Source organism: Drosophila teissieri, chromosome 3R, assembly GCF_016746235.2.
Source record: "Drosophila teissieri strain GT53w chromosome 3R, Prin_Dtei_1.1, whole genome shotgun sequence".
Taxonomy (NCBI): Eukaryota; Metazoa; Arthropoda; class Insecta; order Diptera; family Drosophilidae; genus Drosophila; species Drosophila teissieri.
Genome location: NC_053032.1, coordinates 29835405 through 29857092, shown reverse-complemented (window position 1 = coordinate 29857092; position 21688 = coordinate 29835405). Strand labels below are relative to the sequence as shown.

General features: G+C 46.3%; 4 protein-coding genes across 7 annotated transcripts; 2 read left to right on the top strand and 2 right to left on the bottom strand.

Moving 5' to 3' along the window:
• Positions 1-2533: 2533 nt before the first annotated feature.
• Positions 2534-3439, bottom strand: LOC122620900 (protamine-like protein 99C). Its single transcript, XM_043798575.1, has 3 exons — positions 3144-3439; positions 2716-3089; positions 2534-2652 (listed from the first exon to the last, which is right to left on the bottom strand). The coding sequence occupies exons 1-3, from the start codon at positions 3348-3350 to the stop codon at positions 2616-2618; spliced, it is 618 nt and encodes a 205-aa protein (XP_043654510.1). The 5' UTR covers positions 3351-3439; the 3' UTR covers positions 2534-2615.
• A 195-nt stretch (positions 3440-3634) lies between these two features.
• LOC122620901 lies at positions 3635-4314 on the top strand. The gene has a single exon (XM_043798578.1). The coding sequence runs from the start codon at positions 3696-3698 to the stop codon at positions 4221-4223; it is 528 nt and encodes a 175-aa protein (XP_043654513.1). The 5' UTR covers positions 3635-3695; the 3' UTR covers positions 4224-4314.
• Positions 4315-4954: 640 nt separating this feature from the next.
• On the top strand, positions 4955-12820 carry LOC122621181 (autophagy-related protein 16). 4 transcript variants are annotated; one of them, XM_043798959.1, is made up of 10 exons: positions 4955-5291; positions 5411-5672; positions 5874-6036; positions 6717-6805; positions 7614-8071; positions 8163-8305; positions 11517-11817; positions 11886-11970; positions 12045-12188; positions 12367-12820. In XM_043798959.1, the coding sequence occupies exons 1-10, from the start codon at positions 5192-5194 to the stop codon at positions 12458-12460; spliced, it is 1839 nt and encodes a 612-aa protein (XP_043654894.1). In that variant the 5' UTR covers positions 4955-5191; the 3' UTR covers positions 12461-12820. The 4 variants fall into 4 exon arrangements, with proteins under 4 accessions (XP_043654894.1, XP_043654895.1, XP_043654898.1 ...); XM_043798960.1 differs by having other exon boundaries at positions 4956-5291; positions 7638-8071; XM_043798963.1 differs by lacking the exons at positions 4955-5291; positions 5411-5672; positions 5874-6036 and adding an exon at positions 6070-6172 and having other exon boundaries at positions 7638-8071.
• Positions 12821-14629: 1809 nt separating this feature from the next.
• Positions 14630-21396, bottom strand: LOC122621123. Its single transcript, XM_043798881.1, has 8 exons — positions 21272-21396; positions 17671-18064; positions 17449-17609; positions 17172-17373; positions 16789-17040; positions 15642-16573; positions 15360-15560; positions 14630-15228 (listed from the first exon to the last, which is right to left on the bottom strand). The coding sequence occupies exons 2-8, from the start codon at positions 18042-18044 to the stop codon at positions 15116-15118; spliced, it is 2235 nt and encodes a 744-aa protein (XP_043654816.1). The 5' UTR covers positions 18045-18064; positions 21272-21396; the 3' UTR covers positions 14630-15115.
• Positions 21397-21688: the final 292 nt, after the last annotated feature.

The window sequence follows — 21688 nt, the reverse complement described above, 5'->3', positions numbered from 1 at the left end:
TGAGAATTCTCGACATGTGCAGCATAAGCAAAATAAATGGTGTGCATAGCAAATATCGACTGGAAACGCTTTGTTTCAGCAGTATTACTAACTGTAAGTAAGAGACTAGACTTTATAACTTCTTACCAAAGTTACTAAACCAAAAAGGGGAAAAACGCAACAAGTCATTGAACGAGTAAAAAACATGCAAGTGGCTGGCTTAAAAAATATTACGTTATCAGCGCAAATGCATAAAGCGAATGAACTAATAAAGGCAAATAATTAACCGCCCGGTTTCAAATTACTTTGGCAGAGGCAGCGCTCTACTTCTGCTTATATGCAGCACTCAAGCGACTTGTAGTATTATTGCAATTATAATTGTTAATTTCTTTTATTGCCGCGCCGAAAGCCTGAAAGTCGCAAGTACCAACTGCATTGTTCTGCCCCCCACATGCTCTCGTTTTGTTTTCCCTGGCCCGGCCAAATCATTCCAGGTCCGCTTTAATTGCTCCACCAGTACACTGCATGCCGCATTCCTATTCCTGGCCAGCACCACCAGCAGCAGCTCCAGCTCCAGCACCACCAGCACCACTGAACTGCAGCCCAGAGTCGCAGCAATTCGATTTGGGACCAATGCGCACCAAATAACCAAAAGATGCCTTGCTGGCGGACCGAACAATCACTTTGCCCAGATCAGTTTCGGCCAGGCCAGAACATATACATATATATACGAGTATGTATGTGTGTGTGTATATAAACATATATATACAGATATGTGCACAGTTGCGGTCAGCAGAAAAGTACGGAGCGGATGGCGAGTGGCGGATCTCGGATCTATAGGGTGGAAATTCAATCCGGTCTCGGCGAGAACGGGCAGCACATCTCCTGGATGCGCACGTTATGCGGCTTCCCACCTAAGTATCTGCAGTGTAAGAAAATATGTCACCTATATATAAGATATAGCATTCATATATACCGAAGAAGAACTCTGCTAAGTGAAAAAAACTTTTTTAACTTACTTTACTTTACTTACTTTTACTTACTTACTTTACTTATAACTATGGATTGTTAGCAGCAATCTTTACCTATATATATAATTATACCCTATATATTTATAGGTAAAAAGTGTAAAGTGTAGCCATTTGTTGGCAGTGCACATACCCGAGTTGCTAGCTTCCTGACCGCAGCTGTACCCGTCCCGCAGCCAGGCCATTAACATTGCTTAATTGAATTAGATTCCGAATGCAGATTATGAGTACCATCGCATGCTCACTTCTTCGCTGGCGTATAGAACAGTACGAATTACGCCGCCACTTCCACTTCCCAGGCTCCAGCTAACCATTCCATACCCTTCCAACCCGATCCCCATACCAATCCCGGCCAGATTCCATCCCGATTCCAAGCCGATGCCATGCAAATGAGTGCGCTCAGCTTATGCCGCTTATAGGGCATAAAATACAGATTTGAGGTAATATCGAGGTATTGCAATATGGTTCAGTGAACTCCCAGATCTAATTAGCCAAAGTTTTCGTACAAAAGCGGTTTCTGTAATCTAATTCGATGGCGTCAGCGGCACTTTGCCGACCACGAAGCACATTTCTGTGGCCAAAACGAGCAGATACTTGTACATTCGACTCGGCGCAGCGCAGCGCAGCTCAGCTCGATTCGAATGCACTGGCTAGCTGGCTAGCTGGCTAGCTGGCAGCATTGGACCATTGGTATTAAAGGCCAACAATTGTGGCATGTCCTAGTGACAGCCTCGCCGCAATTGCACCAATGCACCAATGCAGCAATGTAGCAGTGTGGCAGTGCAACAGCCGCCCCACCAGCGACTTGCGACTTGGAGCCAAGCGTCGTGCTGGAGACGTAGGAGCTGCTGCTTCATTAGTTATGCATTAAGCATACGATATGTTGTACAAGCCGGCTACAATGGCCAAAAGGGTACATGGCCTGGCTGATTGGCTTGGTGCGGAAAGGCAGTTCTCCCGATCTGTGCGAGTTATTAAAGAGTGTGTCTTCCGAATATTTGCCGTATGGATGGAGCTGTTCTCAGGTGAGCACAACCCTATAAGTAAATTGGAATGTTATTTATTGAGTAACTGAGCATGGAAAGTCCAAGTGTCCCAGTGCTCGAGCTGTCCAAGTGTAGCCACGTTTCGGTGGCCCATCGAGCGGAGGCACCTATCCTGTGTGCCCGCACTGCCCGCACTGGGCTGCTGCAGTCAATCTTTTTGTGGGATGTCCAGCTCCCTGTTAACTGCGTGCAATTCGTGGGGGTTCGTATGTCGCTTAAAAATTTTAATTGCCTTTGCGTGTTTAGAAAACTTACACGTACGTATGCTCTGCTGTTCTGCGTAGTTTAGCAGCTGACCAAATGCCACGCCAGCTTTCTAGTCGCTGCAGGGGATTTGTGTCCGCAGCAGCATATCGCTGGCCATTTTCACACTTCCCCACACGATCGCTAATGCTTATCGATGTGGATTAGAGCTGCAGCCAATTATTACTACATCCATTAATACTAACGCTTTCCGCACGAAGAAAATCAGGGAAGTGGTTTGCCATAACATGAGATTGAATTTATTCTAGAAATTTGCACAAAGTGAAAGTGTCTTTAGTCTTGAGCTATACACAACATATTAAACTGCTACTTTGGCCTCCTTTATTTGCACAAGCCTGCAATATGAAAGATGTTATTTGTGAAATAAAGATATCTGTAATATCTGTGAAGTAGCTTACCAAAGTGGCCTCTCAAACGCATGCCGCTGACTCTCATCCAGGCGACACCACAAGCGAGTGGCGGTTTTCAGCAGTTCGGGGGTCGCCAACTCGGGATTCTTCCTCTGAAACTTGCGCAGGAAATGGATATAGGCGACTGCGGAGCCCAAATGGCTGAGACTGCGCTTGGTCTGCTGAGGACTTGGCTTCCCTCGCAGGCGACTCTTCACGGATCTGCACGAGGTCCTCGATCTGGAGGAGCTCCTCTCGGACTTCCGCTGCCGAGCGGATGGCGACTGTCTTCGAGAAGGACACTGCTGTTCTGGTTTCTCGGCCACTTCGCTCTTCGACTCACATGCAGCAAGTTGTGCTGGGCTTTTCAAAACGACCGTCGGCTGTTTATGTTAAATATAAGTTTTAGTTACATCCTTTAGGCTTTATGCACTTACCTTGTTCCTGAAACGTTCCTTCTCAGCGACGGACAGCTGATTCCACTGCTTGGCCGCATATCGCACCATGTCCTGCGGAGAAATGCCGCAGAAGCGTTTCTTGTACTCGGTCAAAAAGTTGAGGTAGCCATTGTTGGTGATGCGCGCCACTTTCTGGCTCTTGTAAATGGGTGGACAATACACATGTCCGCGCTTTTTTCCCTCCATTCTTTTGGATTTTGTGTAAACTTTGAATTTGTACTCCAAAACTGTCTGCTCCAGAACTGTCTGCGCTGGAAAACGAATTTTGATTGAGACGAGGTTCGCAAGGCTAACTAGAAAATCTCAGTTTGGTTTCCCATACAATTATAATCATTTTTCGTACAAAACTTAAGAAGTCGTGAACTATTCTAGATCGATTTGGAGAACTAAGCGGTGGTCTACAGATATTCTTGAAGGTAGAAATAAAAGAAGTGCGACCTTGTAAACACGATGTCAAGCAATCGTGTGTATTTCACTCGTAAATAGCAAAATCAATGTTTCTAAAATCGATTTTAAAAAGTATTTTTAGAGATGGCTTCTAAGCAAGCGGTTTACACTGCCGGTTTTATTCACCTCGTGCTCGGAATATCCGTGTGCCTTTGGCCACCCAACGATACCTGTTCACCTGCTCCGAATTTGGGCTCTTGGATTTTCGCGGGCGCCCTGCTGCTTCTGGCCTCCGATGTGAAGTTGTATCCGGATCGGTACACCCACCTGCCGTACACCATTCAGTTTCTGGTGGAGACGGTGGGAACCCTGGCCATCCTCGAGTTCTTCGCCTTCGTGGTGTGGTGCGCCTTGGAGAGCCTGATTCACCACCTAACGAGGTTGCTACTTTTGTACCTGGGAATGAACGATGACACTTATCTGGCGCTGGAGTACTGGATCCTCTTGATTCCCACTACGGCTGTGGCCAGCGCCTTCTTTTACATCATGAAGATGGCCATTATACCCTACTTTGACATTACCTCGGTCTATGTAAAGCAGCAGGTGAAGGTGCATCTGAACAAGGCTGTCTACATTGACGTGGTTAGCCAGAATCTGCGCAAGCGGAGATAGTATAGATAATAGTTTACTTGATCAGTAATTTAGAGTGTAAATTGTTCGTGTAAGCTAAGAATAATAATTCATCTAGATTATTTTGCTTAAACGCTTTAAAATTCAAAAAGACGTTTCTTTTCAGTACATTTTCAGCGGTTATAGCTTTTTAACCGGTTGGTCGTTATGCAACACTTGGAATAACGTTGTCTAATACTATTGCTTGCGATAACCACAACAAAGTGACTAGCTTTTTGGCGCCCAAGTAATCGATGAATTTAAATTAAAAAAACTATTTTATGGTTTTGCCCTTTTATGTTTTTAAAAAGTGAAATTGGCATTTCTCGTCAAATTTAAGGGGAAATACATAAATTGACCAACTGGTAACACTTCAATGCATTTCAAACTGGTGATGCAACGATTATCGATACTCATCGATGTCATCATAATAAAGTTGAGGATAAATTCGTTCGAAGCTTTCAAGGAAAAACAGTTACTTGTTTCATAAAGCGTAAACGGGTTCCCCCTTATAGCAAATAAATAAAATAATGCACAAATGTGATTTGTATTTTAAAAGTCCTATACCTTAGGCAAATAAAAAGTTATTAGTTTTTAGATCAACATACATAGGTTAACTTAACATAAGATAACGTGTATTTCCATTGAAGTGTTTTGATACAATTATTCAATCAGTTTTATTCAAAGTCGATGTAACATCGATTAGTATCGCCAAAGACACATCGATGCATCGACGAGCCGTGACATCACTAATATGAACAGCTGAACAACAATAATCATATTTGGTTAAAAACAATTATGCGAATAAACGCAGCCGCCTTATAGCGCCCGTGCCACGCCCCCTGCGATGCGAACAGGCGACCACGCCAAGGTGTCGCCACGAATCCAGCAAGCAAGGAGAACCCAAGCCAAGAGTCCGGAGTCCCCAGTACGGAACACCCAGAAATTCCGGGCAGAAACACAATAAAAACATGTCTACGGAGGAGCATGTGTGGCGAGCGCACGTCGTGCGGCGTTTACGCGAGCGGAATCGCAAGGAGTGCGACAACTTCAAGGAGATCATCGAGCAAAGTAAGCATCTGGGTCGCCAGCGGAGTCCCAGTTGGCTCCGTTACGCACCAGTTAACCTCCGATCGAAAAAGTCTACGAACTTCATGGTCACACGCATTAATTGCCCTCATCTCTTGCAGACAACCGACTGATTGACCATGTGGCGCAGCTCAAGGCGGACAACCTGAAGATCTCCGTCGAAAACGAGCAGCTCCGCAACGCAGTGTCAACAGGTGGCACCGGCTCCAACGTGGCCATCGCCACCCTCGAGAAAAAGCTGCTCAGCCAGCAGGAGGAGCTCACCGAGCTGCACAAGCGCAAGGGCGAGAACTCCCAGATGATCGTTGACCTCAACCAGAAGGTCGAGCAGCAGAGGATCATCATTTCCGAGAAGGAGCACAGGTAGCTAGCTATCCAGGGCGTGTCTACCAATAAAGTTTTCGAGCAAATGGCACATAGAATGACGAAAAACCTTTTGTTTATCACGCCCTTGATTTTAGAATTCAATTAAGAGTCTACAGCTGCGTCTATGACTAATTATCTGGAGATTAAACCCTAATCTAGGCGAGATTACAACTTAACTAATGAAACTATTTATTTTAGCCTCGTCGAACAGCAGACGAACAACAACCGATTGCGCGCGGAAGTGCAGCTACTTCACTCGAGTTTGGAGGAGCTCAAGAAACTGAACAACACCATGTTGGATGAGCATACAGCGCTTCAATTGGCATTTAGCTCCCTCGAGGAAAAGATGAGAGGAGTGCAAGTAAGTGCTCTGAATTATTTTCTTTTCATTCCCACAAAATCAGCATGGCTTTGTTTTGTTTGTCTAAGAAGAGTACACAAAGTAAATTCTACGTATATGCAAATTGGAATAGTAGTAAATATAAATTAAATTGTTTGTAAGTTGAAATAGACCCACTTATGATCAGTGACCCAATAAAATGATGGGGTATTCGCTTTCCAAAGTTTCTGTACTTCTTTATTTTCTGTTTTCCCATTCAAAAGTTGTCAAAATGTGAGGCCATTAATTGTTGTTTATAAGCCATTTAAAAGCACTTATACCACAGCGATAGACAAATTCCGAAGCGGATTTTTCAATGATCAACTGCTGGTTACTCATTGATCGCTAATTAAATCCTCAGAGCTGTTTACTCAAAATAGTGCATAAAATATCATTTTATTGGTACTTATTCGAGGCTTCCGAATCCCATTGAGCAAATCCACTTCTACGGTAGTGGGTTGGTTCGATAAATACATTGCAGATGGCTCGAATCGCTATGCCTCGTCTATAGACGGGAAAAGCTCGCTATCTTTTCGATTTCGATCCAGTAGCATATTAGCGTTCAACGCGGAAAACAGCACGACGGCGCCAAAAGATTTGCATATATCCCAAATATGAAAAAGCGTCTACTAAAAAGCTTTTCGTTCTCTTGCAATTCACAGGATGAAAATCGACGTCTCCTGGAGCGACTTATGCAATACAAGTCGAAGGATGCCGACAAGTTGAACGAGGAAAACGAAAGCATAATTAGGTACGTTCCATTCAAAATTATACCATTGTGACCCTATTTTCATGCAAAACATAACTTTTAATATTACTTATCTCTTTGATCATAATGTACATGTATATAAATGCATTTTCGTAACAAGATAGGTACGCAGATACACACATAAAATGGTTAATCGCGCAGCTTATCTAATGCTTATAAAAGAGTGATAAAACTTCCATGTAAACTGTTGACAAATACACACGAAATCAACTGAATTTCCGTGGATTAGACAGCTTTTTGCACTAATGTTTCAAAAGCATCATTTCAATCAATATTTTTATATTTTTTATGTTCGCTTGAAGTCATTAGCTACTAATAAACTACTAAGTAGGATGGAAGAATTAACAAACCAGAATATTCAATTCAGGGAATCAGGAAATCAGCCAGAAAGAATCCTTCGTAGCTTCGTGGAGTTGTAGGGCATGTATACTAGGCTATTATCTTAATACCCGATTAGAGATTGCAGTGCCCATCCACCCGACCGCTGATCACCCAGTTGTGTTAATAAACCACTTATTGCCCACCCACCCAACGTCATGCAAGCAAGTTAACCGAAAAATGCGGAGCACGGGAACTACCAAATCGCAAATGGTTTACGGAAACTACACAAAATGCATGTAATAAATATTGACGTATACATATGTTTTTTACTAACAACCTAACAAAGTCGCCAAGGACACCAAGTAGAACGGACCATTTAGACGAATATAATCGACTGTGTCACTCATTCTGATTTGCTCCTTTTGATTTGGTTTAATATAAATGTATAACCGTTTTTAAACATATCTAGAAAAAGACTGCCGTCAATTTTCAGGAAACGTTCGGCTAAACTGAAACGTGACCTAGAAGACGCGGTCCGTGAGCCCAGCTCGTCCAGCAACACCGCCTCCTCGCCCGGCGCCGCATCCTTGCAGCGCAACTCCAGTCCCGCCCAGTTCGTTGGCGGCCTCATCGGCGACGAGGACTTCGACGAGGCCGCGATTAATGGCGCCATGGAAGCCATAGGTCTCGATGATAATGAATATATAAGCGCTCGTTTTACAGCAGGCGATATAGCCGAGAACTCCCGGGCTTCCATCGACACCCTGAAGGCCACTGGCTACCTGGGCCAGGCCAATCCCACCAAGATCCTCATGAAGTTCGAGGCACACGAGAACGAGTCGCATGCGGTGCGCTGGAGTCCCGTGGAGCGCATGGTGGCCACTGGTGGCGCTGATCGCAAAGTCAAACTTTGGGATATTGGCAAAAGTGAGTCATCAGCAGTCGCACATTGTTTATTACACCTATAAATAATCACATTATATTTATTTTTATATCACTTCGCATTGTGCCGTTTCAGATTCCACTGAACCACGCGCAGTTCTCAGCGGAAGCAGTGCTGGGATCAACTCCGTGGATTTCGATTCAACAGGCGCCTACATCTTGGGCACCTCGAATGACTACGGAGCCAGAGTATGGACGGTGATGGACAATCGCTTGAGAGTGAGTGAAACATTCATTTAAACACTCCAATTTAATTAAAAAGGGAATGTATATCAATTACAAACGAAAGCAAAACGCATTTTATGAAAGCATATACGCGGAAAAACACTTTTCAGTTTCGCCCGCTAGTCTAGACGCCAGATATTTTCAATGATAACAAAAGTGTGCGATTTCTGGGCGCGATTGTAGGCTGAACTTGTGTACTAACTCACTCGTTTACCCTATTCCTCTCCATGAGGCATCGGCTACTTAACTTCTGTATATAATAAACATGGAGGATAGTAATTTTAAAGCAGCAATTCGTTCCTGCTCAACAAATTGCCGCAATGAGTGTGCTCGAGAATGGTCAGAACAATACTTTCCTTTTCTCTGGCTGCGCTAAGCAGATTAAAAAACCGACTTCTTTGATGCCTTGATTTATAAAGAATTTTCAGCCCTCGTGATGATTCTAGTTTCTCGCCTTTGTTTACCCAAGTTGGAACGTACATATAGCCACACATTCATAGCAATGTCAATGTTTATAAATAAATTTTGCATGTTTGCCGCTTTCTAACTCGGAAAAAGGCGAAAGACAAACAAGTAAACATTACAGAGACGCTGATGGCAAACAAAAGTGTTTACTTATATAGTAAATAAAGCACTTCAACTATGATATATGTGTACCATGGACCCGTAAGGTTCATCTTGGGAAGGATTGGAGAAATGGTTTCATGCCTGGCCAAGATTTCGTAGAAATTTAATGGTACATGCTACACATCTGAAGACAACAAAATTTCAGCCATAGGAGCATTTTTATTGAGTGAACTTAGAATTATAAACGATTGTGAATTGGAGCTTAAAGAAAAGTATATGTAGCAGTAGTAGTAAAGTGGTCTACCCACTTCTTGCTACCCATATTGCAACATTTAAGTGCGTTTATCGAACGAATCGATTTCAATTGGCGGTCATAAATAAAAGTCGTCTTTGAATGCCACAATGCAACGAGGGGAAACTGGCCATTGGCAGTTGGCCTGAATAGCCGTGGAATAATCTTGCCTACCCCAAGGTTCATCTCTCGCCTGGTCAGGCCAGATCCGCAACTTCATCCATTTATGCTGCACAGCGTCAACATGCGAATGAACATACAAGTGCGGTTCTTCCTGCTTTTCTTCGCCAGCTTCAGCTCCAGCTCCAGCTCCCAGCTGCATCCCGATCCCCCAACCCAATCCCGCATCCCCATTCCCATCCGCATCCGCGAGATACACCGACTCTTCTGTTCTAACTGGTATTTCTGGATTGACATTTAAACGGTTCTTTTGCGCACAACTGGAAACTGTAACTGAAGAATAGCGCCGCCGCCGATCTGCAGCATTAAAATGAGCACACTGACTTGTACGGCCTCTGGCCACAATGCGTTCAAACAGAAGTGGCCAACTGATTGCCGAATGCCAATTGCCAATGGCCAATTGCCGCCGAGTTATCATCATTAATATTAGCCACTTTTCTGCGATTCACACACCGTAATCGCCGGAAGTTTATGCGGGCGATTTTCCATTAATCAGCGCCTCACACCTGCTGCTGAATGAGGCGAAGCGATTTGCATAACTCAATCAATCATAAGTTAGAATGTTTAGCCAATATATTAGCCAAATAATAATAATTCGATCGTTGTTTACATCGATCGGTGGGCCTTATAAACAGTGTGGCACGTAACATGTAAACATGCCAAAGATGGATTCAATACGTTTGCCAACTCGGAAACAATTTTTATTTATTTCGCATCAATCGACCATAATTCCATCCAAGAGCGGCGCATTTGGGCCAGACAGCAATCAGTTTTGGGGCTTAGCCGACTCAGTTTGATTGGACATTAATCCAATTGAATCAATCGCACCGGCGGCTGCTCACAGGTGTTGTAGTGATTTATGCGGCTGTTGCATTAGACTACGGCAATAAGTCATGCATTAGAAATGTTTTGCTAATTTATGGCCTGGAAAAGAGGACATTTCCACCTTTGCCACCACGCTGGCATTCCGATCAAAATGCGGATTGGCCTGCAGTTCGGTTTCAAACTCACCGGTTTATGGCCAACACGTTTACGAAGCCAAATCAACCGCTGGCTCAAATAAGACGTTTTAAGAGAACATTTCAATCCATGTTATTAGCTGCAAACCGGCTGAGCGAACTCGCACTAGGCTCTTTCTTCGCTCTGCGCCGCAGACGCTCTTCCCACCAATTCTTTAATTCTTCGCTCTCAAAGTCTCCACTTCTTGGGGGCTGCAGCGGCGGCCAAACATGTTTGAGCCAAAGTGGTTGGCGCTTTAAGCCACACTGCGCGTACATTGACCGTTCGACTTGACTGGTTGCCGGTCGAGAAGCGGACTTGTGGGCTCTTTGCGCGGAGCTAAGAGCAAGGGCGACTGCACCTATAAGGGCACCGCCATTGAACGGCTTTTGGCTGGCAATTAGTTAAAGACTTTTATTATTTATTAAATAGATTTAGTGGGAGCTCTTAAACGCAGGCATTGCCATTGCCTGCCAGTTGCTGCGATTTTTATTTCCCTTCCCAGCAGCTAACTATTTGGAATAACAGATTTACGTATGCTGTCCGGGTGCAGCTTCATCCGAATGTTATAAATCAACAAATTCGCTGATACGCAGGAAGCACTTTTTATCTTATCTGGTTTCTTGTTGCCACCATTAGGCATCTTCGTCTAGAGATAGATAATAGCGAGCATCGGCATTTCGAAGTGTCAATGACACGGGTGTTAGATGGCTCTGCTCGCTGCTAGCTGGTAGCTGGTAGCTGGGCACTGCGCTCTGTCAACCCAGAGGCACTCGAAGATGACGGAGTAGCACTTCGAAGTATGTCCCACCATGCGACCTATGTCAATGGCAGTTGATTTTCCGCGTGTAGTTTTAAGATCCTGGTTTATAACGCCGTAATTAAATGTCTGTAGTCTCTTTAATGTCGGTGGACACTTTTTAATTGCACGCCGCGTTCTAGTGAAAGATACTTGGCCCCGCTAATTAGCCGGTTTCCAGGTGGCGAGGGCACATGTGTCATGCCGCCACAAAAGGTGTTGGTAGCAGCCCGCCCTTCTGCCCCGAGTTACTCTTTTTATTGGTCTTTCGCTACCTACCAAGAAGATGCTGGGCCAAGATCGCCGTAGTGCCTGCCCTATAACGTAACGCCGCACTAACTGTTTGTCTCGCCCTTCCAACCTTCAAGCACACGCTGACGGGTCACAGTGGCAAGGTGATGGCCGCCAAATACGTCCAGGAGCCCATCAAGGTGGTGACCGGAAGCCACGATCGCACACTGAAGATCTGGGATCTGCGCAGCATCGCCTGCATAGAGACCAAGTTTGCCGGCTCCAGTTGCAATGATCTCGTCACCACCGACAGCCTCGGATCGACGATCATCAGTGGGCACTACGATAAGAAGATCCGGTTCTGGGACATACGCACGGAGAAGCAGGCGGACGACGTCTTGATGCCGGCCAAGATCACCTCCCTGGATTTGTCAAAAGGCGAGTGCTTGCCAGTGCTTGCCACCAGCTGCCATCCTAATCCCTACTACAACATGTTAATTCCACAGATTGCAATTACCTCATATGCTCTGTAAGAGACGATACTATTAAACTGTTAGATTTACGCAAGAACCAAGTTATATCCACGTTTACGTAAGTGTGCGCCATACCCTAACTTTATAATCCTACTCTTACTCTTCACTTTACTTTGTACTCCATGGTTATAGAAACGAACACTTTAAAATCAGCTGTGATTTTGCTCGGGCCTCTTTCAACTCGAGCGGCCTGAAGATTGCGTGCGGATCGGCGGATGGCGCTATATACATTTGGAATGTGAATGGTTTCCTAGAAGCCACACTCAAGGGTCACAGGTGGGTAGTAAAAGTAGTAAAAGTTTACTGCTGGCCTGGCTGGCCTGGCTGGCCATAGGATCCAGATGATCCAGAGGAAGTTCCTCATTATGCCCCATGCCATCCTTTTGTGCCTTTTGATTGCGCCGATTGAGATTGCGAGTAATCCTTGAATGCCTTCTCTGCTCCCAATCAACAGCACCGCCGTAAACGCGGTCAGTTGGAGTCCCAACAACAACCTGCTGGCCTCCGTGGGAAAGAACAAGCGCTGCACCATCTACTCGGAATCATAGCCCTAATGTTGCCATACTACACACGTCATTCGAGTCAGTCGGTTGCAATTGCAATCAGAATCAGAATCAGATGTTGCAATTCCGAAACTGAAACGCTTAATTCTGCAGTCTGCAGTCACTGCAATCACAACGGCCATGCGGAGTCTGCTGTATATAGTAAATTCGGTTAGCGAGCGATCGGCGTACGTCCAGAGCCGACCTTTTAATAACTTTACTTGATTATTTTATTTATACTTGAATCGGATATAGTATGCAAATTGTATCAATTCATATAAAGCAGTAGTCGTAAGTACATGTTTTCCTATTGTAAAAATAAACACACACATATATGGGGTTGCATATACGAGCAATCTAAGCAAATGACTCGGCCACTGAATAGAAATGAATAGAAATTAAATTGGGGCAACCCAGTAGTTCCGCAGAATGGCCTTCACTACTCTTTGCTGCACAGTTTGCTGCAACCAGTTGCCTCTGGCGACATTATGTACTTCTTCCTACAGCCACAGCCTCACCTGTGCTGTGTGTCTTGGCCATAAAGAGGAGACTTCAGACAATAATGCTCAGCCAGCAAAAAGTCTTATGCATCCTTCGAACGTGATGCATTTTAATTTCTGCATATGTGATCAATTCCCGGCACGAATGCTGCTGTGCTGAGCTGTGTGCTTTGGTGTGCTGAGTAGTGTGGTGTGGTGTGCCATTGGCGAGCAGAACACATCCAATTATTTCGTGTGCTGACGGAGCACAATCGACACTGGGGAATCTCTAATTGAGCGAGGAGAAATAACCACGGCACCATCATTACAAATCTAACGTACATTCATTTTTATCGCCTTGCATGCATGCCTTAATTAAGAATCTTTCCAGATTATGCCTGCAAAAAACCAAACAAAAAACAACTACCACTAGTGCGGCGTTAAGTACCGCCAGCGATCTGAAATCTTGTGGCGCTCCTAAGTGCTGCCACCACTCAAGGTAGTGTCGTTGAAGGCGCATTGCTAAGTAAATTAATTGAGAGTAGAGGAGAGGAATCCACTCGCCTGGAGGAGCCAGCCCATCCAGCCCATCCAGCCCTGCCAGCTCAGCTCAGTCCAGCCGAGCAGAGTCGTCCAGAGTGACGGGCAGACGTTTGGACTTGGACAGGAGTCACTTTCCCGTATGCGAGAGCGCTCCTCCAGCTCCAGCTTCAGCTCCAGCAGATAAAGATACAAATCTGCACGAAGCCTGTTTCCTGTTCTGCTGAGGGTGCATTTATTTGCATGATTCACATTCACACAACACAACACACAACGCAACCGCTGTGTGCCTAACGATACTTATACAGCTGCTGGATCTTCGTACAGGTGTACCTCATCACCATCGCCATCACCACACTATGCACTCCATATGCTGTGCACTCCATGCTCCACACTGCATACTCCATACAGCATACTCCATACTCCATGCGCCATAATGAAGACGGGAAGACGTCGAGTCGCTGGGAAAAGTTGGGGCAGCAAGCACGACATTTGGACCTTTCTGCCCACATCGAAAAGTGAATCGCTGGCTTCCCTGCCCCGCCGAGGATCGGGACTCGGGACTTGGAAGTCGGGAGTCGAGACTCGTGCATTTTGGGCGACTCTAAGTGAGCATGTTCCTGGAAGCCCTCGACTCGCGTTTACAGTTTACAGTTGGATGCATTTTCAGTGCCATTGAAGTATAAATAATAATAATAATTCGCAGGTGTCTGCATTCCACGTCCAATTCGCACAATTCGTTATGCGTGGGTAAAATGCTAAGATGGCAGTTGGACTCCCAGACCAGCTCACCTCATCCATTCCCATTCAAACGAGCATATATATGTACATACATAATATACAATGCTGCTCCAAATGCAGGCCATAAAAATGATAATATTTTCTCTTTTGTTCTGCCAATAGAAAGCTGATTTCCATATATGAAAGCCAAATTCCAGAGATGTTTATTGCACGAGCAATTTGTCCACTAAAAAGAAGATGAGCCCCCGAAATAAGCACACAGCATGGGTGTTTCATTAAAAAACTTAAGTTTAATAATAATAAGATGAGTTCGTTCCGTACAATTAGAGGGCCAATGCAAACAGCAAAGTCTGTCGTTGAAATGCAATAAATTACGAGTATAGTGCTTAACTAGGCTAATTCAATACAAATCGATGTAGAAGGGGGAAGGGAGTTAGTTCGAGGAGGAGTATATAGGAATGTAATATGCATTAGTTTTTACAAATGTCAACGTCCGAGTGTCGACTTCCGAAGTCGCAAAGGAAGTTCAAGGATCCCACGGGCTGTCGAACTTCCTTTGCAAGTGGGGAATCCGTTCCGTTGGGGGAGGAGTACTCGAACCCAAAACGCCAAGGCTGCAATGCAAGCAATCTGAACTCCACCTCCACCGAGCAAGACACGTATGTAGATTTGAATTTCCATTTCCATTTCATTTTCATTTCTCGAAAATCGTGCACTGACTAGATAAGGCAAATAGCGGATGTTGTGTGTTGTATCAGGACGACGGGCATTTCGTACGGATATTCGTGGCATTAGTGGGTTGGTTGGCTGGCTGGCTGGCCTAACCTTGCGTATTGTGTATATTGATTGCACCTTGTGAAGCTTAGACGTCTATGTAAATTAATGGGCCACCTGCTCCGGCTTAATAAGAATGCTGGTACGGCTGCAGTTTCTGGCGACGTTGGTAGCAGTACGTCCAGATCGCGATCACGGCCAGCTGGGTTAGCAGGAAAATGGTGGCAGCCGTAATAAGACCTAATAGCGCAGCAAAATAAAAAAAGGGAAAAGAGTTCGTAGGTTATCATTAATATATTAAGCCACTAATCCGGTCATCTGGCAGTTGCCAGCTGGCAAAGTGGTTTTTATGGCCAGTGAAGTGCGCTTACCAATGGCGTTCACGCAGAATCCGTGCCCCTCCTCGTTGGCAGTGAATGTGGTCTCGTTTCCGTCGTAAAAGTCTCCGCTTTCCTGCTTATCTTGCTTGAATCCGAACTTGTCCGTAATCTGAATGGACTGGACCAGCAGCATGTCGCTGGGCGCGGACTTCTTTGAAGTCTCGATGTCGCGACGTGGTCTCGGATGATCATCTATTCGCAAACAGGTTAAATGATAGAGGAAAGTTATAGAAAGAAGAGATTGTAGCAGTTCCAGATAAACTATAGACCCACCTGTGGTGTTGAGCGATCTGCGCTTGCGGCCGTAGGACAACAAGGACCTGTACTCCCCGCTGGTGTCCTCCTGCTCGCACTGGACGGGCTCACAGCTGGGCATGCAGGGCGTGACCAGGGCGCGGAACTGGACCACCTCGCTCGATGGGAACTTGAAGGCATCGAAGTTGGAGAGCAGCATCTTGCCGGAAACCGAACCCTTGTAAATGGGCCCCATGATGAAGTGGTCGGTGGGGCAGCCATTGGAATCGATTAACGTAATTTCCGAGTTATCCACGCCATCCATGGCCACCAGCTCCCGAATGAAGATCTCGTAGGGGCTCTGCTCGTCGACGATCTCGAACTTGAGGGCCAGCGGATCGCCAACCTCGGCGGAGCGCATCATGTCCGAGCCGTCGCGCGAGGTGATGCGCATGATGACGTTGGGTGACTCCACAATTACCTCCTCGGAGAGGGCGGGCACGATGTCGCCACGCACATCCAGGTCGACGCCATTGCTCACCGTCTTGTTGGTGAGGTCGTACTGACAGGCCAAGGCCAGGCCCAGATCGGAGGATGTCACAATCATGTCGTGGTGCTGGATAATTATATCGTTCACATAGCGGCCGGCGGTGCTCTGGCGCACATTGCACTCCAGATCGTGGTAGTTCATCCGCAGCTCGAAGTCCAGCGCACTCTTCACGTCCACCGAGCAGGACTTGGGCGATCCCTTGGCGTACACCTTGCCATTGAAGAGCTTGGAGGTGCGGATGCGTGCCAGCATATCGCCGCCGCCGCACTCGATGGTCACATTGTAGCAGGAGGACAGTTCATAGGTCGACGCCTCGGGCACCTCCAGGAAGGGCTCCTGCACGTCCGCCAAGGTGGCACGACTGTGATGCGATAATCGGCAGACCATGTCACCCGTGTCATTGTAGTCGTACGAGTGGCACCTGTGATGGATGTAAATGGCGAGGATGGTGCGATATGATATCACTTTCAGTCAACAACAAGCAACTAGTTTAATTGGCAGATCGTAAAGGTAATTCCTATAAATGGCCCCAAGATCATGGATCATGGATCATGGACCATGGAGCATGGAGCATGGAGCATGGTTCATGGATGATGGAGAGCTCGTTATAATGTTATAATTGGACCTGTTACTGACCTATATGGCGAGTTGAGGCACAGTTCCCGGCACTCGTCAATGCTGCTCACTTCTTGGTAGACCGAGTCCACCGTCTTCAGAATGCGACCAGGTAGACGTTTGAATTCGCAGAGCTTGTTGGGTTCATCGACACAGTGATTTTCAAGGTAATCGGACCCTTCGTTCACCTGGAACGCCTGGGAGCCGGCCAGCGTCAGGCGATCCAGCTCGCTCAGCTCGCAAGCTCCCGAGGTGCGATCGTAGTTGGCAGATCTGCAGGGGACATAGTTGAATATGGAATAATTGGTTTGGGTTGGAGCGTAGTGGGTTGGGGGTTTCTGCTTCACTTGACTGATAGAGGGTGGATCTCAACTATTTGGCCTATGGAGTAGAAGAACTCTTACCTGCATGTGAATTCGTTTTCGCCGAGACAGAGTTCAAAGCACTCGCGTCTTGACGCCACCGACACGGTACGCTTCACTTCCGTCTTGAGCTTATAGTTCTGAACACGATCGACGTACCAGGCTCGGGAGCAGGGCTTCACGGACAGGCATGATTTTTGGGCATAGATAGTGAATACGGGGAACTGCGACTTTGTCAGCGCACCTTTGTAATGATGGTGATTGTGATTGTGATTAAGTTGCGAGCTGGTTTGTTTAGCGGCCTAAGTAAGTAGCTTACCTGGTAATTGATCAGCATGTGCGGAGAAGAGCACGCAAAGCCCCGTCTCGTAGTTCACTGACTGGCATGTTTTGTTCTTCCTACAGGTGTCCAAGCAGTCGGTGAGCATTAGGGTGCCCGGCTGGGAGTCCATCAGCTTCTCGGGGGCCGAGAACACGTATCTGCCGAGCGACTTGTCAGTCAACCAACCATTTGGCGTAATTACCACCCATCATTGCTTACCCTGTCACAATTTCAAAGCCCACCAGATCGGGATTGCAGTCCACGGGCGCATTGTCATAGTAGATGCTATCCTCCTCGGAGCCCAGGGAGCTGGACAAGTCCGAGGCAGCCGGCAAATCGAAGGCCGAGTTGCGGGTCTCCACATTTTCCACGGGCCGCTCAGTCTTGTTGATTTCGGTGGGGTATTCCTTGGCGCCGGGCAGCTCCGTCTTGTCCTCGAGCTCCTCGGAGGCAATCACTTTGCTGGCATTCGGCGCTGCGGCAGTCACCGACTCCGCCGCCTGTCTGCGGATTCGCAGGTGCTCCTTGGCCGTGGCCGCACTGTACAGCATGAGGGCCAGGAAGAGGTGTCGCAACAGGTTGATCTTGGCCATGTTTGGAGTATCACTGGGCCCTGCAAGGGGAGGAGGTGTAGGCATGCATAAGAACAAGCTGCAGCTGTGTATCTAGATGTGTTACTTTAGATACTTTAACTAAACAATCCAAGTTCTCCCCTATGTTCTGAACCAATAACTGCAAATGGAGATACCTTTTTCTAACAACCCATAGCAGAACAAATATTATATTAGCCCATAGTCATAAGGCATAACGATAACCTTTATTTATAAAGCGCGCTAAATTGCCTACGCAGGCACTGTCTCAATCTCCTCAAATTAATTTGTTTGCCATAAGGCGTAACGCGAATTACGAAGTCGCAGAAACAATATCACGGCCAGTTACTCAGCTCCACTCCACTCCACTCCAGTCTACTCCATTCCAGCCAGAGATCCATTCCGTTGGGGAAACGGAGCTCACGTCGATGACCCCGTGCACTATTCACCAGATTCACCACCACTCGCGATCCCCTGATTTTTTCTGGTCCGCTGAGCTAAACTCTTGCGCAACAGCCAAGTTAATGGGCATCGCTTATGATTGACGGTTGCGCTGGAGAGACCATCAAGAGGTCATGAGCTCTAATTTCTCGCCAAGTACCATGTAGAACTTGTTTCGCCAGAACCCACAGAAACCAAGGAACCTGAGGAACCAGAGGAACCTGAGGAACCAGAGGAACCTCTGAAACCCAAGGAACCCGAAAGGAATGGACAATTTGGAAAATTATTAATACAAATACTTGCGCGAGGCGGGACAACAATTCAATTATAGAAAAGAATATTATTACGATAGGGAATACACTTAGTTTTCGAGCAGCGTAATTGCCATTGGCGAGTACGAGTATCTCGTTAGGAACCCACCTGAAGCATGACTTATTAACATGATAACTGTATTAGGAGAACTCATATATCGTTCTTGGCTGTAGCCGGACTAGCAACACAGTTATTCCATATGAATTCTCATGAATAGCCATGTGTGCAGAAAAAAATTGGTGTGTAATAGATACGGACAGCTTGAGATACGGACATGGATACGGACACGGACAGGTGTAGTGTGTGTGTACACATATGTACGATCATACATATGTACATAGTAGGAAACGCATGACTGCCGACGCACCAGACACACTACACACTAATCCGCTGGGGCGACGTTCCGCCCAAAAACCGATCCGCTGGCACTGCGAGGTGCTCCATTCTTTGGATGAGATGATATATAGAAACATACCGTTAAGACGCCGGGTGATTCATGATTCATAAGCCCTGTAGCGGTCAGAACGAGCCGTACTTAATTAGAGATAAAATGCTTGAAAGACTTTTGAATGTTTTATGTGTGTTTCTCCTTTTCATTCCGCACTCGGCATATTCTGGGCATATTCTGGCCAGGGGAATCGCATGAATATGTCGGGGTCTGGTGCACATGAACATTCAGCATTCCGGCATTCGGCAGTGCCATGTAAAGAGTGGCCACTCAGGAAGCTGCATTATAACGAGTCCATGACCATGTTATTGTACAAAAATCTTGTAGAAAGCGGCAGAAGAATTGGGTCAATGATTATCGTCAAAAGCTGTTTTGCCGAGCATAGACACATGCATGTACATGGCAACATGGACACATGGGCATGGATATGGGTATGGGTATGGGTATATGGGTATTGGTAGCTGCGCCCGCAGCGATCAGGTCGAGCCCCAACCCAAAACCCAAACTCAAACCCAAACAAAAACCGAAACCCAAGCCGAAACCCAACCGGTATCCAGTGTGTATCCAGTGGGTATCCAGGGGTACGCGGCATCGACGTGAACAGCCCAAGGAAATAGCACCGCCTAACTGTGTCGCTGATCACAATCGATTAGTGCGAACAGTCGTTTATTGCCCAAATTACTGTTAAATGCTCGTAGTTTCTGGGGGCCAAGAATGCGGGGCTCCACTATGTGCGAGGTCTATAAAAAGGAAATGGGGGGAAAAGGCAATGGGAAATGGAAAGTAGGCAGTGCTGAAGGACATTTAAGAGCCGCATTCCCAAACGGAGAAATCAGTTGTGTCCCGATGAAATATACCAAGTTTTATGACCTTATAAATTGCGCAGCTGGAATGAGTACTTCTCCAGATGAGCACTTTGTGCCTTTTTGCTAGTACAAAGTCAATCAATCAATCAGTCGATTAAACACATCACAATACCGCATTTGGGTACACTGTTTTTAGGGCCAATCAGCACTTGTTAACCGTTTGGCACTTTCGAACTTTTTCTGTTATTTTACTGCCTTTGTTTCGGCGACCTTACAGCGCTTTTTTTATGGCCAATAGCGTATACACCCATTCTGACCGACTTCAACTCCATTCACATTCAGCCTAATTCCAGATGCATGATGTAATTAAATGGTCTACCAAAAGAGTCAATAGAAATTCGATCTTCAAGAGGGACCGCCCGAAGTATAAAACTTTCACCATTCTGAATGTGTTAATGACTTCATTTCTCCGGTGACTAAAGCCTGCCGAAAACTCAACGGCAGGTATCACACTGTTAGATTAATTTCGCATTTGGCGAAACTTTGATTATGGCCACTTTGCCATTTGTGGGCTAATCACGGGACCACTAACGAACTACTGTGTTAATTTGCAGCGTTTAGGCTCAGTGCTTTCTGCCTATATGCGTGCATATCTCCATTTTGGCCAAGAAGAACGAGCCAAGTTAGTAGGCATCCGTCGGTGGAGAACACCCATGCCATCCCCAGGACGGACGTCCTAATGTTCGCCAATGTTTTGACGGAAGCTGCAGACTGGCTGCAGAACCTTGAAGATTGCTGAAGAATGGTGAAGAATGGCTGAAGAATCGGTGAAGAATCGCGGGTCTGGAGCGGCGGTCTTTTGCATTCTGCACAGTGTTCTCCGTTTCCTCCGTTTCGTGCGTTTTTGCAGTTCACTTTTTCAGAATGATTGTCTCCGTTTTTCAACGCTGAACACCACTGGCATGGGCCTAGTCATCCGTCAGTACGATCACTGCCGTTTAAGTAAACCGGTTAACATTTTTTGTTCAGATCTTTCTTAGTTATGCTTCAGTCGGTGCAGTGGCTGCACATAGTAAAGCATTCTGAGTAGCGGTTCGGAGGTGGAAAAAGCGAGGCTCTGTTCCCACACAATGACCATGATGTCAGGCACTTGGCGCTGGCCCCCGAATAACTCCATCGTTTCCATATCCATATCCATGTAGGTTCGCCCGCCAAACAATTACCTAATTAAGAAGTTCGTTGCCGGAGTCTTTCCCGAATTTCAGCCAAGTCACACTGAGACACTGAGACAAAACACTTTCGCAGCCCAAGATCAAGATCTATCGCAGTGGGGACTAGTGGATACGAAGGGAGCACCGAACTTGACCATTCGATGGTCGCCGCAGAACTGAAGACTTCCACGCCGCCGAGTGACTTGTTATAAAAATTAGATAAAGAAGTTCTGGGAGCTCGCTGCCAGCGACTGCGAGAGAGCGGGACGCAGTTCGTCTTCGAGTTGGAATTCTTACAAAAGAAAGTCTCGAGGCGATGTTAATGTGGATGTGGATGATGCTCGCTGCCGATGCCGATGCCGAGAGAACCACAAGCAGAAAGAAATTGTTAGCATGGTAAACACACCAGCACCAGCACCAGAACCCGCA